Source organism: Mustela putorius, unplaced genomic scaffold (assembly GCF_011764305.1).
Source record: "Mustela putorius furo isolate JIRA1106 unplaced genomic scaffold, ASM1176430v1.1 tig00003845_pilon_pilon_pilon, whole genome shotgun sequence".
NCBI classification, from domain to species: Eukaryota; Metazoa; Chordata; class Mammalia; order Carnivora; family Mustelidae; genus Mustela; species Mustela putorius.
Window position 1 is genome coordinate 60,505,751 of NW_025421998.1, and position 26,562 is coordinate 60,532,312.

Sequence of the window (26,562 nt, forward strand, 5' to 3'; positions counted from 1 at the left end):
CCTGCACCATGTTGCTAAGAGGGACCCTATGCTGGATATTTAGACATTGAAGCCAAAAGAGGTTAAGAACTTCGCCCAAGATTACACAGCAAATAGCAAAGCCAAGATTCCATACCTTGGGTTAATAAATACGCAGACAGGTGACAGGTGTGTTGATGCTGGCATCAAGGTCATTGATCAGGACATGACCATCTGTTACCAGATCACAGATTCTACCTCTAACAAACTGAGGAGAAAAGCCCAACTCAAAGGATATGAAGAGGTAGTTCACAAGAAAACAAACTCAGTACCACTCAGGCACATGAAAAGATATTCCGGTTCACTTAGCTGTTAATCAAATATACAAGGTAGCATTTTCCATCTATCAGATTAGCAAAAGTAAAAAATTTTATAGCCTCCACAGGGGACAATTTTGCATTATGTCCCCAAATAACAAATAAATATATAATCTTTGATCCACTTCTGTAATTTATCCTATGTATATACTGATAGAGGTGTGAAGTGATGTGAGTACAAGGTCATCCATTGCTACATTATTTGTGCTAATGAAGACTGGAAGCCAATGTCCATCAATAAAGGACCATTAAGGAGTGCCTAGGTGGCTCAGTCGTTAAGCATCTGCCTCTGGCTCAGGTCATGATCCCAGCGCCCTGGGATAGAGCCCCATATCCTGCTTGTCAAGGATCCTGCTTCTCCCTCTCCAGCTTCCCTGTACTTGTGTTCCCTCTCTTGCTCTCTGTCATAAATAAATAAAAATCTTTAAAAGCATAAAAAAGTAATAATAAAAAATAAAGAACCGTTAAATATATTGCTACATATCATTACAATGGAATGTTATTCACCTATAAAAATTTTAAAATGGGGAAGCTCTATCTCTGTGTACTGATATGAAAGATTCCCAACCCATACTAAGGGAGGTGAGGGGACAGAATCCTGTGTGTGTTACCATTTGTGGAGAAAAAAACAAGACCATACTCATATTTGCAAATGCATGGCATATCTTTGGAAGAATACAGAAAAAACTGTAATAATAAATGGCACCAGGAAGAATTGGGTGACAGAATTCAGGGGAGGAAAGGAGACTTTTCTTTCATGTCTTTTGAATGTTACCCCTGTGCTTGTGGTTTGCCACATGAGTGAATGGACAGTGGGAGAAGACTGAGGGGATCAGTGGAATACTGCAGGGGAACAGTGGTCAGACACTCTTCAAGCACAAAAGGACCATATTGTGCAAATAGGCCAACCATGGAAAACATCCTTTTACTTTGAACCTATTTCTCCCTTTATGTTAGTGTAGGTCTTTGGTTTTCTGTTTTGTTTTTGGTTTTGGTTTTGTTTTGACACACAGAGAGAGAGAGATCACAAGTCGGCAGAGAGAGAGGGAGAAGCAGGCTCCCCACTGAGCAGGGAGCCCGATGCAGGGGCTCGATCCCAGGACCCTGAGATCATGACCTGAGCCAAAGGCAGAGGCTTTAACCCACTGAGCCACCCAGGTGCCTGTTGTCTTTTTTTTTTTTAAGACCAAATATAATTGGATCCTGCTTTTCATTCAGACACTCTTTGTGTTTTAGTTAGAGTGTTTAGAGCAGCAGCTCTTGACATTTGGCAATGTCTGGAGATAGTTTTGGTTGTCAAAATGGCAGAGGTAGGGGAGGTCTCTCCTGGTACCTAGTGCACGGAAGTGAGAAACGCTATTAACACCCTAGGACACAAAGCCCAGCCTCCCACACCAAGAGTTATCTGGCCCTAAATGTCAATAGTCCTGACATTGAGAAAATCTGGTTCAAACCATTGATTTTTAATGGAAATATCAACATGGTGGGTTATAAATATAACATCTTGATGCTTCCATTTGTTCCATCTGTTCTTTACTTCTCTGCCTCTTTTTCACTTTTTATTTGCCTTCTTTTGAAGACTTGAGGGTTTTTTTAGCACTCCATTTTATATCCATTGTAGATTTATTAATCATACTGTGAATTTTACTTTGGATAACTCTAGGATTTACAATATGCATCTTAAACCTTGCACTATCTACCTTCAAATAATATAATTTCAGGTATAGGGGTGCGTGGGTGGCTCAGTGGGTTAAAGCCTCTACCTTCAGCTCAGGTCATGATCCCAGGATCCTGGAATCGAGCCCCGCATCAGACTCTCTGCGCAGCAGGGAGCCTGCTTCCTTCTCTCTCTCTCTCTCTCTCTGCCTGCCTCTGCCTACTTGTGATCTCTGTCTGTCAAATAAATAAATAAAATCTTAAAAAAAAAAAAAAAAAAGGATGAGCTTGGCCCGTTTAGGGCTTGTTTATAAACTATTTAGGACAGGTCTAGGGTAGCTTTAACTCTAGGACTACTACAGCCCTTCGACCAAGGTATGACTCACACGGGGGCTCTAATAAATGTTCCATGGGATCCATAACGTGATCCCAGCTGGTAGAAACGTGAACAAGTCCCAGTTTTGTGTTAGATCTGAAAGTTGTGGAGGCCCAGTTCCCAATGGTTATTCTTTCCTCAACCTTGTGGAGATCCCTCTGCTGCAAGCAGAGACTGGTATTCAATCAATGACTAAAATGAAGATTTCTGAATTTCTTTTCCAGCTAGTTTTCTACAGAACCCTACCCTACAAACTCTAACTGCTTTGACCTTCCTGAACTCTGATCTCCGTTTCCTCAGCCCCACAAGACAACTGGGCTCTGTTTTGTTTCCCTTCTCTTTGCTGTGCATGGTTCAGGAATTGCCTCCAAGCAGAAAGCTGAGGTAATTGTTGGACTCATCTCATTTGTTTCCTTTCTCTTGAGAAACAGTCCTGTTATGCCTGCTGTCCAGTGTCTGACCCAAGTTGTCTCGTGTGCTTCGTTCCAGGTTTCTAGTTGCTTACAATAGGACAGCAAGTCTCATAGCAATTTTCCCTCATGGGCAACTTTGGAAGTCCAGGAACACTGATCTTACTGCCTGTAAGGAACCAAATGTACTGATATAGAATCAACTAGGCCCATTATTTTATAAACTATAAATGCATAGTTTACTTATAGAAGTTCTTCAACATGCCTAATTTAACAAGAGTCATTTATGGAACACCTGTACCAGGAACTGCATTTTTGCTACAAAGATGTAAAAGGTATGTCATAGGCTCTCCTCTCAGAAGACAGAGGCAAGGGAGGAAATTAATTAAGTATAAAGGTAATATATGCATATATGCTATGCTCCTGTCAGAGTGACCTAAGTGTCCTGCACAGATAAATCTGTTGATCTAGCATACTGGGAACTGTGAACAAATGTGAAAGATGATCATAAATGAGGGTTATCCAAACAGAGACCATTAAAAAAAAAATTATTGGGGCGCCTGGGTGGCTCAGTGGGTTAAAGCCTCTGCCTTCGGCTCAGGTCATGATCCCAGGGTCCTGGGATCGAGCCCCGCATCGGGCTGTCTGCTCCGTGGAGAGCCTGCTTCCTCTTCTCTCTCTCTCTGTCTGCCTCTCTGCCTACTTGTGATCTCTGTCTGTCAAATAAATAAATAAATAAATTCTTAAAAAAAAAAATTATTGATAACAATGTTGCCTTTTTTTTTTTTTTAAAGCAGAACTGCTGTCTAAAGAACTCTACCCTGGGCAATGATTATGAGGAGCCGAAGTACATGAGTAATTGAGAAATGCCTTTAACACATTACTCATGGAGATATTTTCCACTTAGTGCTTCTTTTAGTGTATAATTGCAGCAGGGAGAAAAAGATCTGTCACTGGGCAGATCTCATGGGGATGAACAGCAGACAGTATTATGTGAATGAGATACTCACAAATGGGTAAGAAAGCCTGTGTAATTGCTTTGTATGTAATCTTATGAGAACCAAAGAAGCTGAGAGAAAAGCCATGGAAAAAGGAGAAAGAAAAGCACCAGTTAAGATTAGTCAGCCACCTGCCTTAATCCTATGACAACCATCTTTAAGAGGTTAGTGTTCTGAATTTGGTTACCATAGAAACAAACCTTTAGAATGCCCTTAAATCAATTTACAGAATTACTGCCCATATTGAGTATTGGCAACCCCAAGAGATCTTAAGTATTAAAATCTATTTATTTTTAGAATTTAAATGATCCATCAAGCCTTTTGAATATGTAATTAGATAGCTAGAATGGTTTACTGTAAGGATTTTTCAGATTGTCAGTTTTTCTTTACTGTGAATATAAAGAAAGAATTGAGCTTTAAGAATTATTAGGAAATTTCTAGAATAGGCAAATAGATAAAGTAGTTTGGTAGTCGCTTAAGGAGTTGGGGGGGGATTTCTTTTTAGTAAAAAAAAAAGTTCGAAAATTAATTGTGATGGGAGCTCCTGGGGGGCTCAGTTTGTAAATGTCCAACTCTTGATCTCAACTCAGGTCTTGAACTCAGGGTCGTTGAGTTCAAGCGCTGAATTCAAAAATTACTTAAAAAGCTTTTGTAAAATTAATTGTGATGGTTGCACAACCCCGAGAGCACTAAAATTTATTGAACTGTAAAAAAATTACTGTTACATATTAATTTTAATTTTTAAAAAGTACCCTACCTAAAAAAAAAAAAAAAAAGACAACCATTGCACATTGCCCAGCTCAGAAGAAATAGGTCAATGACAGAGAGTGAATGAATACTTTTGAAGAATTATTGCCATAGTAATAACGTTAGGAAAAAGGAGTTCAAGGAGCAGAGGTGATTTACTGTTCAGTCTTAATGAGAGTAAAAATCAGTTAACTTAGTAGGCTGCCTTATTTTCTTAAAAATTGTAACACAGAAAACCTTGAATACTCATGCATGTGGAAAGAAAAACAAAGGCACATGACACTTCATAAAAGATTATTTATCTTATAAAATTTAGCCAAGGGGCACCTGGGTGACTCAGTGAGTTAAAGCCTTTGCCTTTGGCTCAGGTCATGATCTCAGGGTCGTGGGATCGAGTCCCACATGGGGCTCTCTCCTCAACAGGGGGCCTGCTTCCTCCTCTCTCTCTGCCTACTTGTGATCTTTTTCTGTCAAATAAATGAATAAAATTTAGCCAATACAATATGTGGAAAAACAGGAGAGAATAATTATGCTGTGGGGAAATTTGACAATTGAAATAGGGATTTCATGGAAAGATCCTTTTTGCTCTTCTCCATTTTCCTGCAAGTAAAATGTTTCTTATTTTAAGGCACATTTCCTGTATTTATACTAGTCCTCTTCATGGTTATTCTAGAAAGTATTTTACCCATTTAATTTAGCTCCTAACTTAAGAGCTTAAAAAAATCTTAAACTTAAAAAAATCTAAACTGTCTCATGCAAAATGTGGTCTGTACAAAATAGCTGCACAGCAATTCAAGGAGATATGATCATAACAAGGGAAAAACCACCAGTATGTGGTTGAATGTTATAATACTTAGTCTCCTGCCCAGAGGTAAAATTATAATCAGTTATATTGACATAAAACACACTCGGGCAGAGGAAGTCCAACAAATGAGTGAGAAAGTGCTCTAAGAAATTGGAATTAAGGTCCAAAGGGTCTCCTTACCCTTACTTCATTTTTTATGATAATAAGAACTGTCCCTCAATGCCTCAATTCGCATCGTGTGTGGCCCTGTTTCTACTGCAACTGTTTATTGGACAGGAAATTACTTTTATCCTATAGCAGTGTGGAATTTTAAATTAAAGAAATGACTTGTAAATTCCCAGAAATCCCCAAGTGGGATATAGTTTAGCTGTTACTACAGACCAAGGGGATAGCATTCACTTTAGATTTTTAGAGTAAAACCTCAGCAAATATCTCATGCAATTTGTGTTTAGATCATAAAATAAAACTAATGTGAGTCTAGCTCCTAGGCACTTAGATTGGCTTTGTAAATGATCAGCTGACTCGTACTCACTGAAGTCATCCATTTTATGCCAGAGGCTTTATTAGTGGTACAAGAACACAGAGCATGGGTAAACAAAAGAATCTGTGGAGAGTATGCTAGGTGTTACAGATCTCTCGAATCTTCCAAATGTTTGTATTTGTTTCTTTTCCTCAACAATGACCTACGTATATCAAAATGAGTCACTTCATCACTTTAGCAAACCAAAGCTGAAGGGATTAAAAAAATTACTGTTGGTTTTATATGGAGAACTATTAGGAAATTTTACCTAAATTATAAGAGAAATATAGAAATGCAGGCAAAGCACAGAAAGATTCCAAACTGACCAAATGGAATTTTAGCTGCATGGTCAAGGCAAGTCTTCAGAGCGGGGAAATCATGTACTAGAGAGAGCATGTCAATTACTATCTTTGATACAAAACTGTATACATACATATATGCTTATGTATGTATATAATATATATAATTTATTTATATGTATATATTATACACAGCACATAGTTTATACACTACACCTAAACACACATACATACACATATATTTATATTTTTAAGAGAATAGTTTTACTTTTTCCTATATCTCTTGACCATATATATTCTTCTCAAGGGATAGCCTATAGATAATTCTGAAAAAATAATATAGAACAATAATTTGGAAAGTCTGGGACTCTTTCCTCTCTTCTAGTAGGAAAGATGTTCACAAAAACATATTTACTAATGATCTAACTTTTTGCTGTAAGAATTCAGAGTCATAAAAAAATTTCCAACTCTGGAGGAAATACTATCTCCATACAACTTACCCTTTTGACTGTATGTTCAGTTTTTTTTTTCTTTTTTTTTTTTTAAGATTTTGTTTATTTATTTGACAGAGAGAGATCACAAGTAGACAGAAAGGCAAGCGGGGGGGGGGAAGCAGGCTCCCCGCTGAGTAGAGAGCCCGATGCGGGACTTGATCCCAGGACACTGAGATCATGACCTGAGCCGAAGGCAGCGGCTTAACCCACTGAGCCACCCAGGCGCCCCGACTGTATGTTCAGTTTTAGGCAGAATTAGTTGCCCCAGTGACCAACATTTTACAGAAGACAAAAAAAAAAAAAAAAAAAAAAAAAGACTATTAAGAGAAAAATATCAGAGACTATATATTCAAGGGCAGGGAAATAGTTAATCGTCTCTCAAATTAAGATTCTTAGGCCACCAGTATCAGTATCATCTAGAAAGTGGGTTAAAATGCAGATTCATGGGCCCAATCCAAGGATTAATCAGAACCTCTGGAAAAGGGTTTAGGAATCTGGCTTTTTAACACATATTACATGCAATTCTGGTGTACACTAAATTTGAATGAATGCTACATTTCCGCAACATTTGGGAACCAGAGCATACCTCTCCTTGTATTTGAGGGTGGAACTATGAAACCAAGGTTCGTAAGGGTCTTTCTCTGCTGTCAGCCTGGAGCTGGAGGTAGCAGAGGCAGGGCTAAAAGCAAAGGCAAAACAATATTTTTTTCCAGATTTTTAAATTTAGAGCAAGAGTACAAGAGCATGGGGTGGAGGTGAGGGAGGCAGAGGGAGAGAATCTCAAGCAGACTCCCCACTGGGCAGGGAGTCCCAAGACCAGGACTTGATCCAGAGATCTTGACCTGAGCCGAAATCAAGAGTCTGACACTTAAGCCACCCTGAGCCCCAAAGCAAAACAATTCTTTTAAAAGATTTTATTTATTTATTTGTCAGAGGGAGAGAGAGAGAGCACAAGCAGGGGGAGTGGCAGGCAGAGCAGGCAGAGAGAGAAGCAGGTTCCCTAATGAGCAAGTAACGCGATGTGGGACTTGATCCCAGGACCCTGAAATCATGACCTGAGAGTCGAAGGCAGCCGCTTAACCAAATGAGCCACTGAGGTATTCCCAAAACAACATTTTAAAGACAGAAAAGAATTTACTTTCCAAGAAAGACTCCAAAACCAGATATAAGAATGTATGGATTTCATTGTACTAAAGGGATTATGCAAATTTTACTAAAAAGAATGCTACAAATATTAAGAGAAGTACTATAATTTTCATGTTTTCAAATGGGCATATGAATGTATAATCATGTTTGACATTTTAAATTTCAATTAAAAAAAAGTGGGTAAGAAACGAAAACAAAACAAAATAACCTCTTTGGGCAAGTGCTTCTGCATCTCTTGAAAATAAGTTCCTTGTTATTTTTTCTCAGGGTAACTATTACAATGATAATTTATTTTTTTTAATAGAAAGGTGAGAGACTCTCCCAAACACTCCACCAAGTCCCTTCTTCTCCTCTTGCAATTTCCAAACAACACTGAGAAATCACCCATACACTCAATTCAGTGGGGACAGATAGCATGCTGAAATCTTAAGAGCATTATAGATGTACAGAATATCCTATAAATCATGAATGAGTACAAATTCATTTCCACAAGTGAAGATTCAAATGGCTAATTCCCCATCTAAATCAGAAATCATTTTCTTATTATTTTTATGGCAACCCAGCATTTCATTTAATTACATAATGTATTTTTATAGTGCTCATTTACTCTCTGGGCATTAATTATAATGTCCATCTCTGACAAAATAAAATCCCAAACCAAAACAATAGTGATAACTACCACCAAAACTGAACAACTAAACAAAACCCAACACACACACTTTCTCCAGTAACAAATATTCACTAATAACTACTGCCTGCAATACTCAATATTAAATGCTTATTTCAAAACTATTTATTTTTTTAAAGATTTTATTTATTGTCCGCAATAGCCAAACTATGGAAAGAACCTAGATGTCCATCAACAGATGAATGGATAAAGAAGATGTGGTGTATATACACAATGGACTACTATGCAGCCATCAAAAGAAATGAAATCTTGCCATTTGCGACAACATGGATGGAACTAGAGCGTATCATGCTTAGCGAAATAAGTCAAGCTGAGAAAGACAACTGTCATATGATCTCCCTGATATGAGGAAGTGGTGATGCAACATGGGGGCTTAAGTGGGTAGGAGAAGAATCAATGAAACAAGATGGGATTGGGAGGGAGACAAACCATAAGTGAGTCTTAATCTCACAAAACAAACTGAGGGTTGCTTGGGGGAGGGGGGTTGGGAGAAGGAGGGTGGGATTATGGACATTGGGGAGGGTATGTGCTTTGGTGAGTGCTGTGAAGTGTGTAAACCTGGTGATTCACAGACCTGTACCCCTGGGGATAAAAATACATGTTTATAAAAAATAAAAAATTAAAAAAAAAAGATTTTATTTATTTATTTGACAGAGAGAGAGGGAACACAAGTAGGCAGAGAGGCAGGCGGGGGGTGGAGGGGAGCAGGCTCCTCGACAAGCAGAGAGCCCCAGGTGGGGCTTGATCCCAGGACCCTGAGATCATGACCTGAGCCAAAGGCAGAGGCTCAACCTACTGAGCCACCCAGGTGCCCCTATTTCAAAACAATTTAAAAGGAAACACAGCTTTCCTTATAAATATATCTAAACAGAATACATAATCAGAGGCACATTCAAAGTGTCACCCTCTCCTACAACAACTTGTCCATCCTCCCCATCTAGTTTCAACATAAAAATCAAAGGAAACAGTCAAGAAAACAAAGAGGCAACCCAGAAAATGGGAGAAGATATTTGCAAACATCTTCAAATATTCACTACAGAAAAAGGGCTGATATCCAAGATCTATAAAGAACTTCTCAAACTCAACACCCAAAGAGCAGATAATCAAGTCAAAAAAATAGGCAGACATGAGCAGACACTTCTCCAAAAACATACAAATGACTAGCAGACAACATGAAAAAACGTTCATCATCATTAGCCATCAGGGAAATTCAAATCAAAACCACACTGAGATACCACCTTACACCAGTCTGAATGGCAAAAATCAACAGGGCAAGAAACAACAAATGTTGGAGAAATTGTAGAGAAAAGGGAACCCTCTTAAGCTGTTGGTGGGAATGCAAATTGGTGCAGCCACTTTGGAAAAAAAAAAAACAGTGTGGAATTTTCTCAAAAAATTAAAAATAGAGCTACCCTATGACCCAGCAATTGTACTGTTGGTTATTTACTCCAAAGATACAGATGTAGTGAAAAGAAGGGCCATATGCATCCCAAAGTTCATAGCAGCAGTGTCCACAATAGCCAAAATGTGAAAAGAGCCAAGATGCCCTTCAACAGATGAATGGATAAAGATGTGGTCCACATACACAACTGAGTATTACTCAGCCATCAGAAAGGATGAATTCCCAAGTTTTGCAACAATGTGGATGGGACTGGAGGAGACTTTGCTAAGTGAAATAAGTCAAACAGAGAAAGTCACTCATCATACGATTTCACTTATTTGTGGAACATATGGAATAGCATGGAGGACATTAGGAGAAGGGAAAAATGAAGAAGGAGAAATCAGAGTGGGAGACAAACCATGAGAGACTATGGACTCCAGGAAGCAACCTGAAGATTTCGGGGGGGGGGGCAGGGGGATGGGTGAGTCTAGTGATGGATATAAGGAGGGCAGAGATTGCATGGAGCACTGTGTGTTATATGCTAACAATGAATCATGGAACACTACATCAAAAACTAATGATGTACTGTATGGTGACTAACATAACACAATTTAAAAACAAACAGAAAACCCTAGAACAATAGTTAGGAACATCAGTAAAGCTGCTGAGGAAACAGGTACTTGAAGAATTTTTCCCAAAACCAATTATTCCCCAAATAAAGTTTATTTTGAAAATATAACATAGTCATATAAATTTAAATAGGACACATCTAGCAATACTAATGAGTCAAATTATATTACAAGTGAGTTTGCCGTTCATGTCTGATTATTCCAGTGAATGGAAAGACACAAAGTTGCAGCTAAACCAAAGGCAGATACTTAAAAGCATCGTAACTTATTTGTATGTTTTCATTTCATACTTGTGACTACATATTTAGACGGGAATAAATGTAAATTCACATGAGATAAAGAAATACACTGCCCAAATAATGAAAATTATTTTTACTTTTCCTGCTCAACCAATAATGTCTATACAAGTAGCACCCCTTGACAAACTCATTCCTTCCCAATGAACACAGCATAAGGCTTTCAGTACTGTGGTTCCTAACTTCTCCAGGTTGAGGAAAACCGCGGTGACAATTTAAGAGTTTTCTACATATAGCTGATTTCATCAGAGAAAGGTGTTATATATGCTCTTCCCAAGACCTTTATGTTTTAGTGAGGAAAATGCAATATACAACTAGTGAAAATAGCCTGTATATGATATAATAATTATTTATAATTCTCTAAAACAAACAAACAAACAAAAACCCTAGAGGTAAACAAGAATGAAAGAACTAAGACACATATCTCGACCCTCTCACAGTACAGGGTTTTTGAGGCAATTCAGTGCTAACCCCAACAATGAACCCAGAGCCAGTTCTAAATTAGAGGGAGAATTCAAAAGCACCCAAAACAGCCAGTAAACCATCTTCAAAGGATAAGGACCCAAAGACAAAAAACAGCACCAACTGTTGGGAGTACAAATTGAAGAGAAAATGAGGCCCAGTGAAGTCAAAGGAGGGCAATATAAGATACTGAACTTGGGGACTGCAATCTTGATGCACAAGTTAGCTGTAGACCTCAGGCAAAACAACCGATCTCCTCGAAGAATAACTTCCTCATCTATTAAATAGGTACACTAAGATCCACCAGCTTTGTTCATAGGCTTCAGAACAACTAAAATCAAAGACAACAATGCACTTGAGATCACATTATAAACGATAAAGAACTATTCTTAGTAAATGAAGATTTGGAGGGTTTTTCAAAGTAATAAGAATAAAAGCTAATTTCAGGTAAAATTAGAAAATCATCCATTTTTTAACCCAGGACAGATTTCTATGCACTAGTAGCTGCTGTGGGAGTGTGTCATATTTTTGTAAGCAGAAATGGGAAATATCAGGAGGGAAATAAATTTCCCTCATGATATAATGTTATTGTAGTATAATACACTAGTTACAGATTTTATTCATTAGTAAATCAGGAAAGGTCATTGGCTAGACTTAAAAACTAAACACTAACTAAACATACTCTTCCTCAGTTACAAAATTTTGACACATTAATACAAAGAACCAGACATAAATAATTTGTCCTACCAACTATTATAGGTTATCAGTCTATAGGAATGGAACCTTATACAGCTAAATCCTGCGTAGAAGGTTTCAATGTATACATATTTATAAGTCATTAACTTTGTTACTCACTTCAGCATTGCACATCTCCTCAGTAGAGCAGGAACTACTAACAAGGCCAGCTCAACAACCATTTCCTCTTTGCTTAAGCAGACTCAAAGGCAGTCACAGACACACTGTTTCATTATAACGTGAAAATAGTAAGCCCTGGATACTACACATGGCTTTTCAAATGTTAGTGTCTAACTTGGAGAAAAAAGAGGGAAGTAGATAGGGGGAGCTAATTCGTGCTACAACCTGGTCTTATGTTGGACATGCTCCCAGCTGCGCTATTTTAAAATTACAAGTAAATAAGTAAAACAGAAGGCTTCATGTGTGAAAGTGGAAAATGGTCCAGAAGTCTTCTATTAAAGACAAATTAATTTTTTCTTCCCAATAACTCACCAGAAAGAAATAGGCACTTAGGAATCTTAAGGGCTTCTTCGAATAATAGTCAGAAAAATATATAAAAATAAAAAACAGAACAAGAACAGCACATTATAAAAAGTAAGACTTTTAAAGAAAAAATGATTGTCCTGTCTTTAAGGATGCATGCCATATAAAATGGGCACATGTATCTCTATAACTCATCATGTTTATATGTAAATTCTCTGGCAGATATAAATCCATCTTTGTCTTCATCTTCTTTATCAAAAATATCCTCCACCAAAACATCATGATGACTTTCATTCACCACTGCACCATGCTTTTCAAACTCCTTCTTTAAATACACTTTCACCTACAAAATAATGGGTCTCATTAATAATTCTAATTCATAAGATACCCACATCAATCCAGTTAATATCACAGAGTGGACTGGTAGTTCATTTGATTAAATATAACAATGACTGAACAGCTACCATATATTTCTAATGACAGTAAAAGAATTATAAGGAATTTTCTCCCCTTAAAAACTGTTGCTATAGTGTTACAGTAGAGACACAGAATATTGCTCAGAGGCAAAGATAAGGCTTATATTATCTGAAAAACACCCAGTGAAAGCATATTATCTATTCTTAATCAGAGTCTAAATAAAGCCAAGCATTTGAAAGGCTGTGGTCTTTCACTCCATTGAATTATCCAGATCTCATTTTCTAACTAGGGTCAGAATTACAGATATTTCTACTAAAATATGATTAAAGGATTAAAGATTAAAGGACATTTTTTAAAGTTATTTTTTAGAATTTTTTTTTAAAAATTATTATTTACAAAAAATCCAGTATAACATACAGTGTTACTTAGTTTCAGATGTACAATATAGTGAGTGATTCAATAATTCTATACATCACTCAGTGCTCATCACGGTAAGTGTATTTTTAACCCCCTTCAGTTATTTCACCCATCCCCCACTTGCCTCCCCCACTCCTAACAGCATTTTTAATTTAAGTAAGTGTTTGCTAATAGTACATGTTGTGGACCTGACTATGATCATGCCTTATGACCTTCCAATCTCAGAAATTAAAGCAAAATCCAGCTTTATGAGTGCTTAGATTAAAATTTTCCACTCTCGTTCAGACATTTAAGGATATAAACATAATGCCGCTCTTAATTACTCACTAGATTCACCATAATGCAGTTCAACCTGCATTTTCATTTTTCATCAGATCTCTAGGACTCCTTCTGTTAGATAAGTAATTTCAAATCCTTCCCCCCTTACGGCCAATATATAAACATATGACATACATTTACTTTTAAGATTCAGGAGATTTAATGAAGTTGCAAAAAAAAAAAAAGGATTAGTAAAGCTACATGGATTAATATAGAATATATCTCTAGGATTCACTGCAAATAAAATAAGATGCCAAATATTATGTATATCATGTTACTTTTTGTGTAAGAAAAGGGGAAATAGGAAAAGGTATTCATGTTTGTTTGTATTTGCATAAACACTAGAAAGATACATTAGAACCCAATAAAACTGCATGCAGAAGGGGAAAGATCACACAGTAGAATAGGATGTGGGTGGGAGAAAGACTTCCTATTAAACACCTTTTTTAATTGGATTGATTTTTTTTTTGAACCATGTGAATGTGTTGTATATTTAAGATTGTTTTCACCATTTTTTTTTCTAAATTTTTAAATTTTTTTATAAACATACAACGTATTTTTAGCCCCAGGGGTACAGGTCTGTGAATCGCGAGGTTTACACACTTCACAGCATAGTTAAGATTTTTTTTTAATGAAAGGTAACTAAAATTTATCTTGGACATCAAAAAGTCCTATGACTGGTAATAATATGATATGTTATAAATTGAGTTACTGTAGCTCATGACTCTGTGAGTTCCTAACAACCGTACTTATTTAAGACTTAATCATTTCCTGGCCATTAGAGGGAAATTGATCAAAACATAAAAAGGGACCTGATTTCTGACCAGCCAAGGGAAGATGGAGAACATGGGCAAGCAGAAAAATACAGAGCAGATGTCTACCTCCACTTCTTTCCCCACAGCTGCCAGACCAAGACAGGTATGTGTAAAAATGGCTGCAAAAGCCCAAATAAATGTTAGAAGACTTCTTGCTTTCTCCTTACTCAGATATCAGGATTAAGAGGGGGCTGAGAAAGGTCTGGTTCTTCCAGGTCTGAACCAGAACAAAACAGCATGTGGGTTGTTTGCAGTTAATTGCTAGGAAATTACAAGTACATTTAACAGCCAGTTTACAGTTCTAAACAGAAACCATCAACATGAGATATTTCTCATGACATCTATGTTTCTTATATAGCAATTCCAAAATGGGAATTGTCTTAGCAAAATGGATCTTTCAAAAACTCAGGGTGAGGGCAAGAGACAGTGAACCTTAAATATGGTATGGATGAGGGCAGGTGGGGGCAAAAGAATGAATGATGTTTCCTAAGTCTCAATATATTTCTCTCCAAAACAAGGATTTCCCCTTCTCTGCACAGCCCTGGGTCAGTCATTAATGCCTATGCACTCCGGTCTTCAGATTTTCAGTGAGGCTTATTCCTATCCTCCCTACTTCCCAGTATTGTTTCGAGAATAAGAAGGCAAGAAGGTACTTTCCTATACATTATTGCCTTTAATCCATAAATAGCTGTTAGAAGTAAATATTTTCAGGTGAGGAAATGTAACTCGGGGGATCTGTGATTCTGTTGTTGCTCTGAGTGGTGGAACGGGGACTCTCACTGGGTCTGCCTGATTCAAACCCTCCCCAACCACTGTATTGCTTCCTGGACCCTTTACCAGAGGAGCTGTCATCCCTGAAATGTCCACATGCACAGAAAAGGGTGGAAAAAACCAACCAACCAACCAACCAACCAAACAAACAAACAAAAACAAGGATTTCCTATTTTTTAAAAAAGCGCCAACATTCAAAGCATTAGTATTTTTTAAAAGCTTGTAAATATTTTATCCAAGTAAAAATAAATTTTCATTAAAAATATATTTTTTAAAAAGTGAGAAGAAAGAAAGAAACAAAGAAAGAAAGGAATATGACGAAGGAAAGATCACCTCAGCTTTAGAGAGTTTCCAGTCATCATTAAGATCCATTTCTTGGAATGACTCATGGGATCTTGGTCCATTCCGAATCTCCAGGAGATCGATGTTGAATATCAGTGTACTCTCTGGGGGAATTTTACCTGACATGAGAAGAGAGGGAGGTTAACTTTTATTTAAACAACCTCAGAGTTTTTATGACAGAAAACTTATGACACTGAAAAATATTCTTTTGATTGAATTAAATGAAGAGCCTTCCTAACATTATCACACATAAATTATTTTATAATTATATTTTACTCAAGTAAATAGAGTAGAGAAGGAATAATCCAAAGTAGTAGATCAAAAGCAGTCTGTTTCTGACTTTGCAATTACAAATTGTGTTGTGCACACAAACATACACATACGTACAGATATACCCAGTGGCCTGGTATTGTTTCAAATATAATTAATATATTACGTATTACATGCAAGAATGACTTAAAGGGCTTTAGATAATTCAGAGTTAATTATAGTACAAGTGATTTACTAATTTGAGGGTCATCAAAAGTCCTGACCTAGAATATACCGTCCTGCCATTTTGACCACTGGGAGGCAGTATCTAGCTGAGTGAGAACTGGTGTCACACTAGCTGGTATTAAAGCTTACTCCGGCCCTGGTTTAAGCCTATTTCCTCATCTGAAAAATGCAGAATCTGTCGGGAGGATGAAGGAAGATAAATCCATGCAAAATATTTAGCATAATACTTGGTAAATAGTGAACTGTCAGTATATATTAATAAGACAGAATTCTCCTACAGGCTTAAAAACAATACAGAAAGTTTCAACAATTTCAGAAAGTTAGGCAACATCCCCTCTGATATAGAACATTATACCTATTTTGAAGAAATTTCATTAGAGAAGAAATTAAAACAGATTTCTGAGAAGGGAGATAAAAATCTTTAAAAATGAAAAGAGCTTTGTTAAATTCCCAGGGACCTTTAAAAAAAAAAAAAAAACTTTCTGGGAAATACAAACAATTTTTTTCAACTTATTTCCTTACAACTATATTTAACATACAGGTCTGGGTAAACATTACAAATATTTCTTAATTCCCCTCCACTCACCCACCCAAATCCCACATATTTTTATGAAAGATCGTTTGTTAAGTATTAAAGAGAACAAAACTTACACTGTGTGCCCAAGCTTACCATTCCAGATCTAGACAGAGAAGGGGCATATACTAGGTCGTTGAAAAAACTGGTGTCTTTCCAGAGGCATGCAAACATGGTACCAAAGGACGACAAAATTAGTGTTAAAAACATATTAGCACAGTTAGTTTCACGGCTCTCAGTTTGGAGGAAATGACTCAAATTTAGATCTCTACCTGTTATAAAGTAAAATTGAGTTAAAGACAGTATGGAGGAAGAATAATGGACTAATACTACCTCTACATTAAAGGTGAGACAATAAAGATACAGCGGGAAGGTAATAGAATACATCTGAACATCAGAGAAACATTTTCTAGATATTTGATTTTCTTCTCTAAAGAGATTATTAAAATAAGTATTGAATTTGGTTAGTAAATCCCATTCTGTGCATAAGATTTATATAGCAAGTTCCATTTTAGAACATACAATGCTTCACAGATGGCACTTACTTTCTTCTCAGGAAACTGGGGCTAGGATTCTCACTTTGTGAATGGTTAAGCTTAGACCTAAGGATACTGTGCAGTCTGTAGAATCACAGTGATTCTATAAAATCTGATTCTATAGAATTAGAGTGGTTCCCTGTCTGGATCTGATGACTGCTCAATATTATTTGGGGGGTGAGGGTGGGCACCTGGGTGGTTCAGTCCACTAAGAGTCTCATTCTTGGTTTTGGCTCAGGTCATGATCTCCTGGGGCATGAGATCAACTCCTGGGGAGGGCTCCATGCTCGGCCGGCAGTCTGCTTGAGATTCTCTCCCTCTGCCCCTCCCCCTACTCATTCATGCATGTGTACTCTCTCTCTCCCTAAAACAGATAAGTCCTTTAAAAAATATTTTTTTCCTGGGGTGCCTGGGTGGCTCGGTGGGTTAAAGCCTTTGCCTTTGGCTCAGGTCATGGTCTCAGGGTCCTGGGATCGAGCTCCACATCGGGCTCACTGCTCAGCAGGGAGCCTGCTTCCTCCTCTCTCTCTCTCTCTGCCTGCCTCTCTGACTACTTCTGATCTTTCAAATAAATAAATAAAAATCATTAAAAAAAATTTTTTTTCCTTCATTATGTAATACATTCCCATTGTAGGCAATTTGGAAGAAACAGAACCAGAAACAAAAATAATTCCCAGCCATCCACTGTCACTATTCTTAATTATTTCCTTGTGATTCACTGTATATGTGTATATACTTTTTCCTAATACTTACTCTTGCATATACTATAGCTTTACTTTCCACTTTTACATATAACATTATATCATACACACTTGGATATATATATATATTTTAATCTTTGAAATGCCATTTTAAAATAGCTGGGCCCTATTTTATTTAGCTAAAGCCTTCCCATTATCCACTGAAGTTTTTTCCAGGTATTTTTGCTATTAGAAACAATGTAGTACTAGACATCACGGTTCATGAATCTTTCTCCTGACACCTGATTATTTCCTTAGGTTAAACTAGATAGGATAAATAAATTAAAAAAAAAAAATCTTAAAAATAAATAAATAAATAAAAAAAACTAGAGAGGAAATACGGGACATGTGCATATCCTATACAGAAAACATCATCTGGCCTCTTGTAAATAGCCCTTTGGAAAGCCGCACGGCTTCCCACACCAACCATGAGCGTGCATGCCTGCCCGGCAACAAACTAGCACAAAATCTCCTGGAATAAGCTAGCCCATTTGTTTCTGTTTTATTAAACTCATTCTATGTCACTCCATTCATTTTCTTTTTTTTTTTTTAAAGATTTTATTTATTTGACAGAGAGAGAGAGATATCACAAGTAGGCAGAGAGGCAGGTAGAAAGAGAGAGAGAGAGGGAAGCAGGCTCTCCACTGAGCAGAGAGCCTGATGCAAGGCTCAATCCCAGGACCCTGAGATCATGACCTGAGCCAAAGGCAGAGGCTTAACCCACTGAGCCACCCAGGTGCTCCCGTACTCCATTAGTTTTTATAAATGAATGTTTAAAAAGTTACAAAACAACTTTAAAACAAGAGTGAAAACAACTTCCAAAAAAACCCAAAAAACCTTTGTTGTATAAAACTTCAGTTGTAAGTCACCAGCAGTCCACATCTAACCCTCATTCAATACCTTAACCATCTACATTTTACATGTTCAACTCATCAAAACATGTCTGTTGAATAATCTTTCTTTTTGCATTGTCAAAATAAGTTGATGAGTTTCAGCTGGAGAGAATGAAAAAGTTTTGGAAGTGGATAGTGGTGATGCTTGTACAACCATGTGAATGTTCATAGTGTCACTGACTTGTACACTTAAAAAATGGTTAAAAGAGTAAACATTACGTTATGGGTACTGTGCCATAATTTTAAAAAACAAACAAACCATTATTTGGGTTAATATGGTGGTTAATTGTTAATGATAGAGTTGAAGGTTCCAGAACTTTTTATCATTAACTCAATTGACTATTAAGATATAATGGCTTTAATTTGACCATTTCAAATGATAATCAAGACACAATCACACTTCCAAAAAAAATACACATCCTCTACTTACTTTTAGGGGGGAAAAAACCCCATATAGTAGTTACTTTGATTTTGGTCTCCTAATCCAGAGAAGAACTCCAATGCTATAGTATAAAGGAGAATTGTTATTACCTTTTCCTTCTTTTCCATAGCCCAGGGCAGGAGGAATGGTGAGCTTTCTCTTCTCTCCTACACACATTCCCTTCAAGCCCTGGTCCCAACCTTTGAGAGCCTCCAAGATGCCCAAGGTAAACCAAATGGGCTGACCATTGTTATGTTTGTGACTACAACAGAAAACAACAACAACAACAACACATTAGAACTGTTTAGAAACTTTATTGCTGGTATATATTTTTTCTACCCATAAGTGATTAAATTTGGAAATTAACAAAAACAGTTATATACATACACAAGTCAATTTTGTAATTCACTGCCCATATTTCTTGACACAAATTTCACACAATTGACTCAGATAGAGAAGGGCAGAGGGAATAATAATAAAACAGTTAATAACTATTTGTGATTTTTTTGTGTACCAGGTATTACCCTAAATGCTTTGCTTCTTTTAACTCTAACAATGACCATAGGAAGTAAGTACCATTATTCCCCTTCCCACCTGCCCATTGTACAGAGGAAGAAACTAAAGTGTGCCAGTATATAATCCAGCTCCACAAAGTTCAAGGTCTTAACCACAGGGATGCTGTCCCAGGAAAATTGTAAGGGGGCAGAAAAGGGAAAAATAATGGAAAATGGGAGAGTTGGGGAAGGAAGATGAGAAGCTAAGGAGAATTTACTGCCAAGACACATGGGTTCATACCTACATGGACACTGGAGAGTCAGGAGCACAGCACCTTACAGCTTACCCACAAACTGTCCTGATGTACACCCTGGTGATGGCTCTGATAGATGGAAAAGGCTGTTCTTCAACCCTGAACCCCTAGATGCTGGCTGCAGGCATCTTCTGTGGGGCTCTGCAGGGAAGCCTGGAGGAGTGGTCCCTCAAAGACTGAGGGAGAACGAAATAGTCAAAGTATCCTGGCTTATGAGCTGGAGAGAGGCCAGCCTAAGAAACCAGCTGGCAAGCTGCTAGGGGGCTTGTGGGCTGAGCAGGACCTGAGCCCCAAATAGCTCCCTTCAGTGTAATAAGGAAAGTGTTCTCAAAGATATCTTAGAGGTGAGAACAAGAAACGACGCTGCTAGGTTTCATGGGCACCAAGGTTAGTTACTAAATCCAGGTAAAGGCCATTACTTCCTCTTTTCCTTAATTTCCCCCTATTACTAAAGAAACAAACTGCCAACGGTAGAACACTTGGAAGGCTAGAAAAGAATAAAGTAGGAAGAAAATAATCTGCCACCCAGCACTGAGTACAGTTTGAACATATTTATTTTCACAGCTAAAGGATTTAAGCTATTTACCACAAGGTCATCGTTCTAGAAATGGCAAATGTGCTTTACGGTGGACCATTTGATGGTCACAATGCTCGGGGTGAGCAGTTCCTGACCATTTACACTGAAGCCACATGACAACAGTCCCCTCATCAGATACTATAACTTTAGTGGCAAACTGCTAAATAATGTCTTATGGCTACCATCAAAGTCCACATAAGTTCTGAGACCTGAAAGAAATCAGGCTGTGTCAACATCGAACTAAAAATAAACATGTGATAGAAAATTTAAAACACAAACCTTAATATTGTTTAACATTCACTGTGGTATTGGCTTGGTGGATGAGAAGACAGAGGTGTTGCAAATTCTATGGCAAGCCACTGTTTTGAAAGTTTTAGAAGGGCTAACAGAGTTCAAAGAAGGGTGCCATTCACTTCTCTAAAGACAGACCAGGACTGAATGCTCAATGATGGCAGGTTATCAAAAATCAGATCCAGGAAAGGCCACAAAGTTACACTTCTTTAGTTCATGCCATTCTCTACCTGGCATGTCCTCTCTGCCCCCATTCTCCACCGGAAGGAATCTTCCACCCATCTTTCAAGGCCCATCTCAATTATGGTCTCTGAAAAGTCTTTCTCTTTGTCCACATCTCAGATCATAAATAAGGCTCCATTATGCCTTGTGAACATCTGAACATTCTGTACTATATAGCATGAGTTACTGACTTGTCTTCCTCCCCTCTGTAGATGATGTTCTGCTGAAGGACAAGGATCCACTCTTAATCATCTTTGCATCCTCAAGGCCTGACTTGTGGGCACTCAACAAGGGTTTGTTAGATGGACAGATAAATGAATGGACAAGGATGGAGAAGCAAAAATTTTTTAATCTCCCTAGTATCAAGCATAAGGCCTAACATAAAAGAAATGCTCAATAAACACTTTTGGAATGGAATGAAGAGAATCAATGCTTAATTAGAAATCAGTACACTTGTAAAACTTTTCCATGTTGCAATTTCTTTGTTTATAGAACAGAAATAATGATAGTGTAACCACCTGAAAATCCTTCACTGTAGGTATTGGATTAATCTTCCATAACCACACCCACACCCATCAATGAAGTCTTTGAATTTCTAGAAAGAAACAAATAATGAAACAAATCATGGTACTGTGCCTTGACCAAAATGTTATCTGTAAGTACAAAGATTAAATAGACCAATGGACTGGATTAGCATACCCTACAACAAGCAAATAAATGATTGTGTATACGTCTCATGAAGTCGCTGTGTAAAGTTTTAAGTAAATTTCACTTACACCAAATAAAAAATGGAATTGAGACCTTTTTCTCTCGGGAATGAAGTATGAAAAATATGAATTCCTTTTTTTTTTCTATGTACCGCCTAACTATACATCTAGATATTTCTGCAGTATTTCAAAGATTCTAGCGCGAATTTTTATAATAAAAAATTAACCCCTTATCCTTACCACGTTTCCAATAAGAACTTCACAGGCCCCGTTATATAAGATTGTGGTTAAACAATTTCCTTTCCCAAAGAAGGAAATAATATATTGCCTATTTTTTTTTTTTTTTTTTTTTTTTTTTTTTGTAAGAGAGGTGAAAACTTGGTGCAGGCTACCTCTCCTGCCCGAGGTCTGGCATAGGTGGGTGGGTTCTTCACTACTTCGCCTTCAGGGTACAATTACTTACGTGGAGTGAAATAAGGAGCCATCCTTTTCTAAGTAACCTTCATAGTGGACCAACATCAAATCCCCCCCTTTGGTCTTGCGATGGCAGATGAAAGGTTTCTGGAGCACCTCAATTTTCACTTCTGGTTCAGGGATCAGAGCCCCGCTCAAAGAAGTGACCAACAGCGTCAACACCGCGTTGCACAAGAAAAGCCTCATGTTGCTGGAGCTGGAAAGAAGTTCCCACAAAAACAGAGAAAGGACCCCCCACTTCATAGAGCTAGGAATATAGTTGAAGGCGTAAGGACAACGGCCTCTGGCACGTTCATTATTCCCGGATCCTAGCAGACGTGGCACATTCACTACAACTTTCCCACGCACGGCGAACCCATCTCTAAAGAGTTAAACTCCAAACCCGGGTCTAACTGGCTCACATACCTCGGCCGCCGGAGAAAGGCGACTTCCCATTGGCTTACGGTGCTGTCCGCTGGAGACCCTCAAACCAATGATGCTGCAACAATTACAGCGGGGCGGAGCTGTCCGCGGGTCTGGCTGCGAACCGCAGGGAGTGGTCCTAGAGTTCGGCGGATTAAAGAATTTCACAATGTCGGACTTCTGGGGACCCGGAGACGCGCGGGGCTAACCGGAAACGCCTCCGGCCGATTTACATCTGTAAAATATGCGGGCTCAGCTTCCTGGGAAGAGTACTGGGCCGGGTGAAAGGTTAGCGGTTTCCGGAAACACTAGTTTACTTTCGCAGATGCTGAGAGGCCGCCCCCAGGATTCCACCCTCCTGCTAATGTGATTATTTAATTTACGGTATAGACGATAAAGACTTTAATAGTTCTGTAGGGTTTGCAGAGCGCGTTGCGTTCCCGTGCGTACACACCTCACAGCACTGCGGGTAAAGCAGGTTCTTTAATCCCAGTTGAATGATAAGTATATCTGGGCTGGGAGAGGTTAAGGTCCCGTTTAAAGTTGTTCAGCCTCAAAGCAGTTGAGCTCCGCCCTCAAACCCGATCCGTTGCGTTCTACAACGCCGCGTAATGTTATGGCTGCTAATATTTATCACAAGGTGGTAACCGTAGTGTAGAGGGTCAATGATAGCTTCTAGCGTGGATAAGGAGGCGCAGACCTCCACTTTAAAAAAGAAACAGTCATCACGGTGATGAAGTACATGGGCTTATTTTAGCTTAAAATTACTTGTTTTACCTTTTTAGCCTAGTTTCAAAAGCAAAACATGTTCGTTATGGTCGATTTGGAAGAGACTGGAAAACACGAAAGTAGCTTTTCCGGTTAAAATACAGGAGTCGAATTAAATATGAATTTCAGAAAATAACGAATCCATTCTGTATTTTACATGCTAAATCTGGCAATCTTATGCTAAAGAAAAAGAGAGAAAAAAAGATCGTCTATAGCGCCACCATCTACAAATAATCACCTTAACATTTTTGGTGCATGCTTCCCTGACATAAACCTAAAATAATTTGGACCAGATTGTACACTTTGTTTCGTACTCTGCTCTTTCCACTTAATCTGTTGTTAACATTTTCCCTGGACAAATATCCTTAGCACAGTAATTTCTCACACTTTAATATGCTTAGGAATCCCCCGGAGAATCTTGTTTAAAATGCAGATGTCGACTCAGGAGTCCTGGGCTGGGGGTGAGATCCTGCGGTTTTGACAAACTCGTAGGTGCCGCCAATGCCGCTGTCCGTGGATCACACTTCCAGCAGCGAGGCCTTAGGGTTTAGACAACATGTTTACTAGCCTCACAGTATCCTATTGTGAAATTCCCAGCAACTCTGTAGGCTCTATTGCTGGCTAGGTCGATTTTGTGGGATTAATTACCCTTGAGCTAAGAATTGGACCCTGGGAAGTAGAACGCAGGAGGCACCCCAAGGGGTCACATTGACCCCCAAACACAGAGTGGTGGGTTCTTCCCAATCTATGGTACCGTTAACATGATTGTATGCCACACTGATCCTTCGGATCCTCAGACCCTTCGCTTACTCCCAATCCCGCCTCCCAGGACTCAATTTCCCTGCCTGCCCCTCCCGCTACGTCAGCCCTGCCGCCGCCGCCGCCGCCGCCGCGGTTGCTGCCAAACTCCGGAGTGGATTTTGGGAACGTGCGCACGGACGGCGCCCTGGGCATGCGCAAGCGGGCCCCGGGCCCGGCGGGTCGGGGACTCAGGTAGCTTGCGGTTGCACCGCCTGCGACCCGCTGCCTAGCTAGCTGCAACTTGGAGGCTGCAGCCACCACTCGGGCCCACAGGGTGCCTTGGCCTCCTCGTGGTCAGTGCGCCGGCTCTACCGCGCGGGCCCCCTGGCCAGCCGCTTCCTCCGTGCCGAGGCAGCCGCAGTGACCCCGCCCCCGGGCCGAGGATGTGAGAGACTGGCCAGGCGTCCCCGCACCGGGCCCGGGCGCCGGGAGTCGGCGGCTCGGCAGCGCTGGGCTATGGCCCTGCTGCCGGTGCTCCTCGCTTCCTGGGGCTTGGGGCAGTGAGGTGCCGGCGGGCGAGGGGAAACGGCCCTGACGCGGCGGGGACCAAGGGGCCTGGGGCGCCATGGAGGGGGTGCTGTACAAGTGGACCAACTATCTGAGCGGTGAGTGGGGGACGCGCTAGACGCCGGGTCCTTTGTTTGAGCAGCCGGAGGGCGGCGTCGGGACGCGAGTCCTGGGGGTCGGGGTCATGGTCCCTCCTGAAACCAGAGAGGCCTGCATGGCCCGGGAGTATTTACCCAAAGGTATTCTCACAGGACCGTGTCACCCATGCTCTTCGGATACAGACCTCTGTTGGGGCTCGATGAGGGCCTTGGCTGCCCTTTCGCTTCAGGAGAAGCTATGAAATACTGAGTTTTGGGGTGACTTGAAAGGCAGGATGCCCTCGGTGTCAGCGGGAGGGGGCCGCTGCCTTCCGCAGTGGGGTCTTCTGGGAGTCTGTCGAATTCTGGCCAACGAGCTGGTCTCGCCCGGCCAGCAGATAGGTTGGAAGGTTTCAAATGAATGCCGAAGGTGAGCTGGAATTCCGGAGGTAAAAGGTCCTTTTTTCAAACAAAGTCCCCAGTGCAAACACTTTCTTTTTGTCACCTTCGGAGTCAGCTGGGCGGACCAAGGTATCAAGAGTTCCATCTCAACAGTTCGAACGCTCCAAAGTAGGTACACGGTTTTTGCTTTTCTCACTGAGCATTCTTTTTGTTTTACAGACTCACAAATTACCATAATGAAACCGTAGCAACTGTTTTGTTGCACTGCTGAGCAGAATGGCTTAAAAATAGTACCCCGCCCCCTTTCCCATGTGTGGAAGTACTTAATTTCGTATCTTGGAAGGTCATAACTATTCTCCAACTGTGAATATGATTCAGAACTAGCTTTTTTTTTTTTTCCCCCCCATTTGTGCAACCAATGTTTAGTAAAAGCCTTCTGCTTGCTGGAAACTTGTGTTACTCACCTTTTGGGAACTGAACTTTGTTGTGGAAAATGAGCTGGACACTTATTAATTTTTGTAGCACTGTATTTGAAATCAAAAGTATTCCCTGTATATCTTATAGTGGGAGAGATATATTGTCCCACCCGTTCTTTGATAGAACAGTTTTTAAACGTTGTAATGTGCTGATGCTCTGGGGTGGTTTAAGGACTGATGTGTCTGGGAGGATCAGTTGGCATAATGACTTTGATGAGGTTACATAGCCCAGCCAAAAGTGCACCTGTTGGGTGTACCCAGAATCTCTTCCTTATGCAAACTATGGTTAGGAGTGAGTCCTGTTTATTTTTCGAATAATCATTAGTAGAGGCTGATTGAGGAGAAGTGTTAGAAGATCTTCCCTTTGCTTTTGAGGACTTTCTTTGATGTCAGAGGATTAAACTAGATGTGAATAACTCGTGGCTGGGCTTTGGTGAATGTCCAATGCTGGTTAACACTCTTGTAAGCTAAAGGGAACATGCTTGATCAGGTAATTTTCCTTTGAAGTATCTCCAATTCCTGAGATATATAGCTCTTATGTCCTAGAGTAATTTTAGTTCCTGGTTTTTCACTCCTTTCCATCACACTTGCTTTTTAACTTTTTTTCTTTCATCCTGAATACTCATCTTTCTTTTCTTCTACCTCCTCTCCCCCCCCCCCCCCCCCCTTTTTTTTTTTTTTTTTTTTTTTGCTTCACCTTTCTTCCTCTCCTCATTTATATGGAAAGGTTAATCTCTGGGTACAGTACCTGCTTCCTGTTGTGAAATGCCATTTTTACCACCCCCTCTCCACTGTTGTTATGTATCCTTCAATAAATTGAAATTCCTCTAGAAGAATCTTTTGGAATCTTT

At 39.4% G+C, this 26,562-nt stretch overlaps 2 protein-coding genes across 5 annotated transcripts in view; one reads left to right on the forward strand and one right to left on the reverse strand.

Moving 5' to 3' along the window:
* Window positions 1-10,562: 10,562 nt before the first annotated feature.
* On the reverse strand, window positions 10,563-22,802 carry FKBP14 (FKBP prolyl isomerase 14). Its single transcript, XM_004762562.3, has 4 exons — window positions 22,268-22,802; window positions 19,310-19,461; window positions 15,532-15,659; window positions 10,563-12,803 (listed from the first exon to the last, which is right to left on the reverse strand). The coding sequence occupies exons 1-4, from the start codon at window positions 22,519-22,521 to the stop codon at window positions 12,645-12,647; spliced, it is 693 nt and encodes a 230-aa protein (XP_004762619.1). The 5' UTR covers window positions 22,522-22,802; the 3' UTR covers window positions 10,563-12,644.
* A 46-nt stretch (window positions 22,803-22,848) lies between these two features.
* Window positions 22,849-26,562, forward strand: part of PLEKHA8 (pleckstrin homology domain containing A8) — a 60,203-nt gene continuing 56,489 nt past the window's right edge. For 2 of the 4 annotated variants that reach the window (XM_045062841.1, XM_045062844.1), the window contains exon 1: window positions 24,384-24,854. In XM_045062841.1, coding sequence (XP_044918776.1) covers window positions 24,815-24,854 — 40 coding nt within the window. In that variant the 5' untranslated portion in view covers window positions 24,384-24,814. Of the gene's footprint in view, window positions 22,969-24,382; window positions 24,855-26,562 lie in introns of those variants that run through there. The other 2 variants (XM_045062843.1, XM_045062842.1) reach the window with 2 other exon arrangements.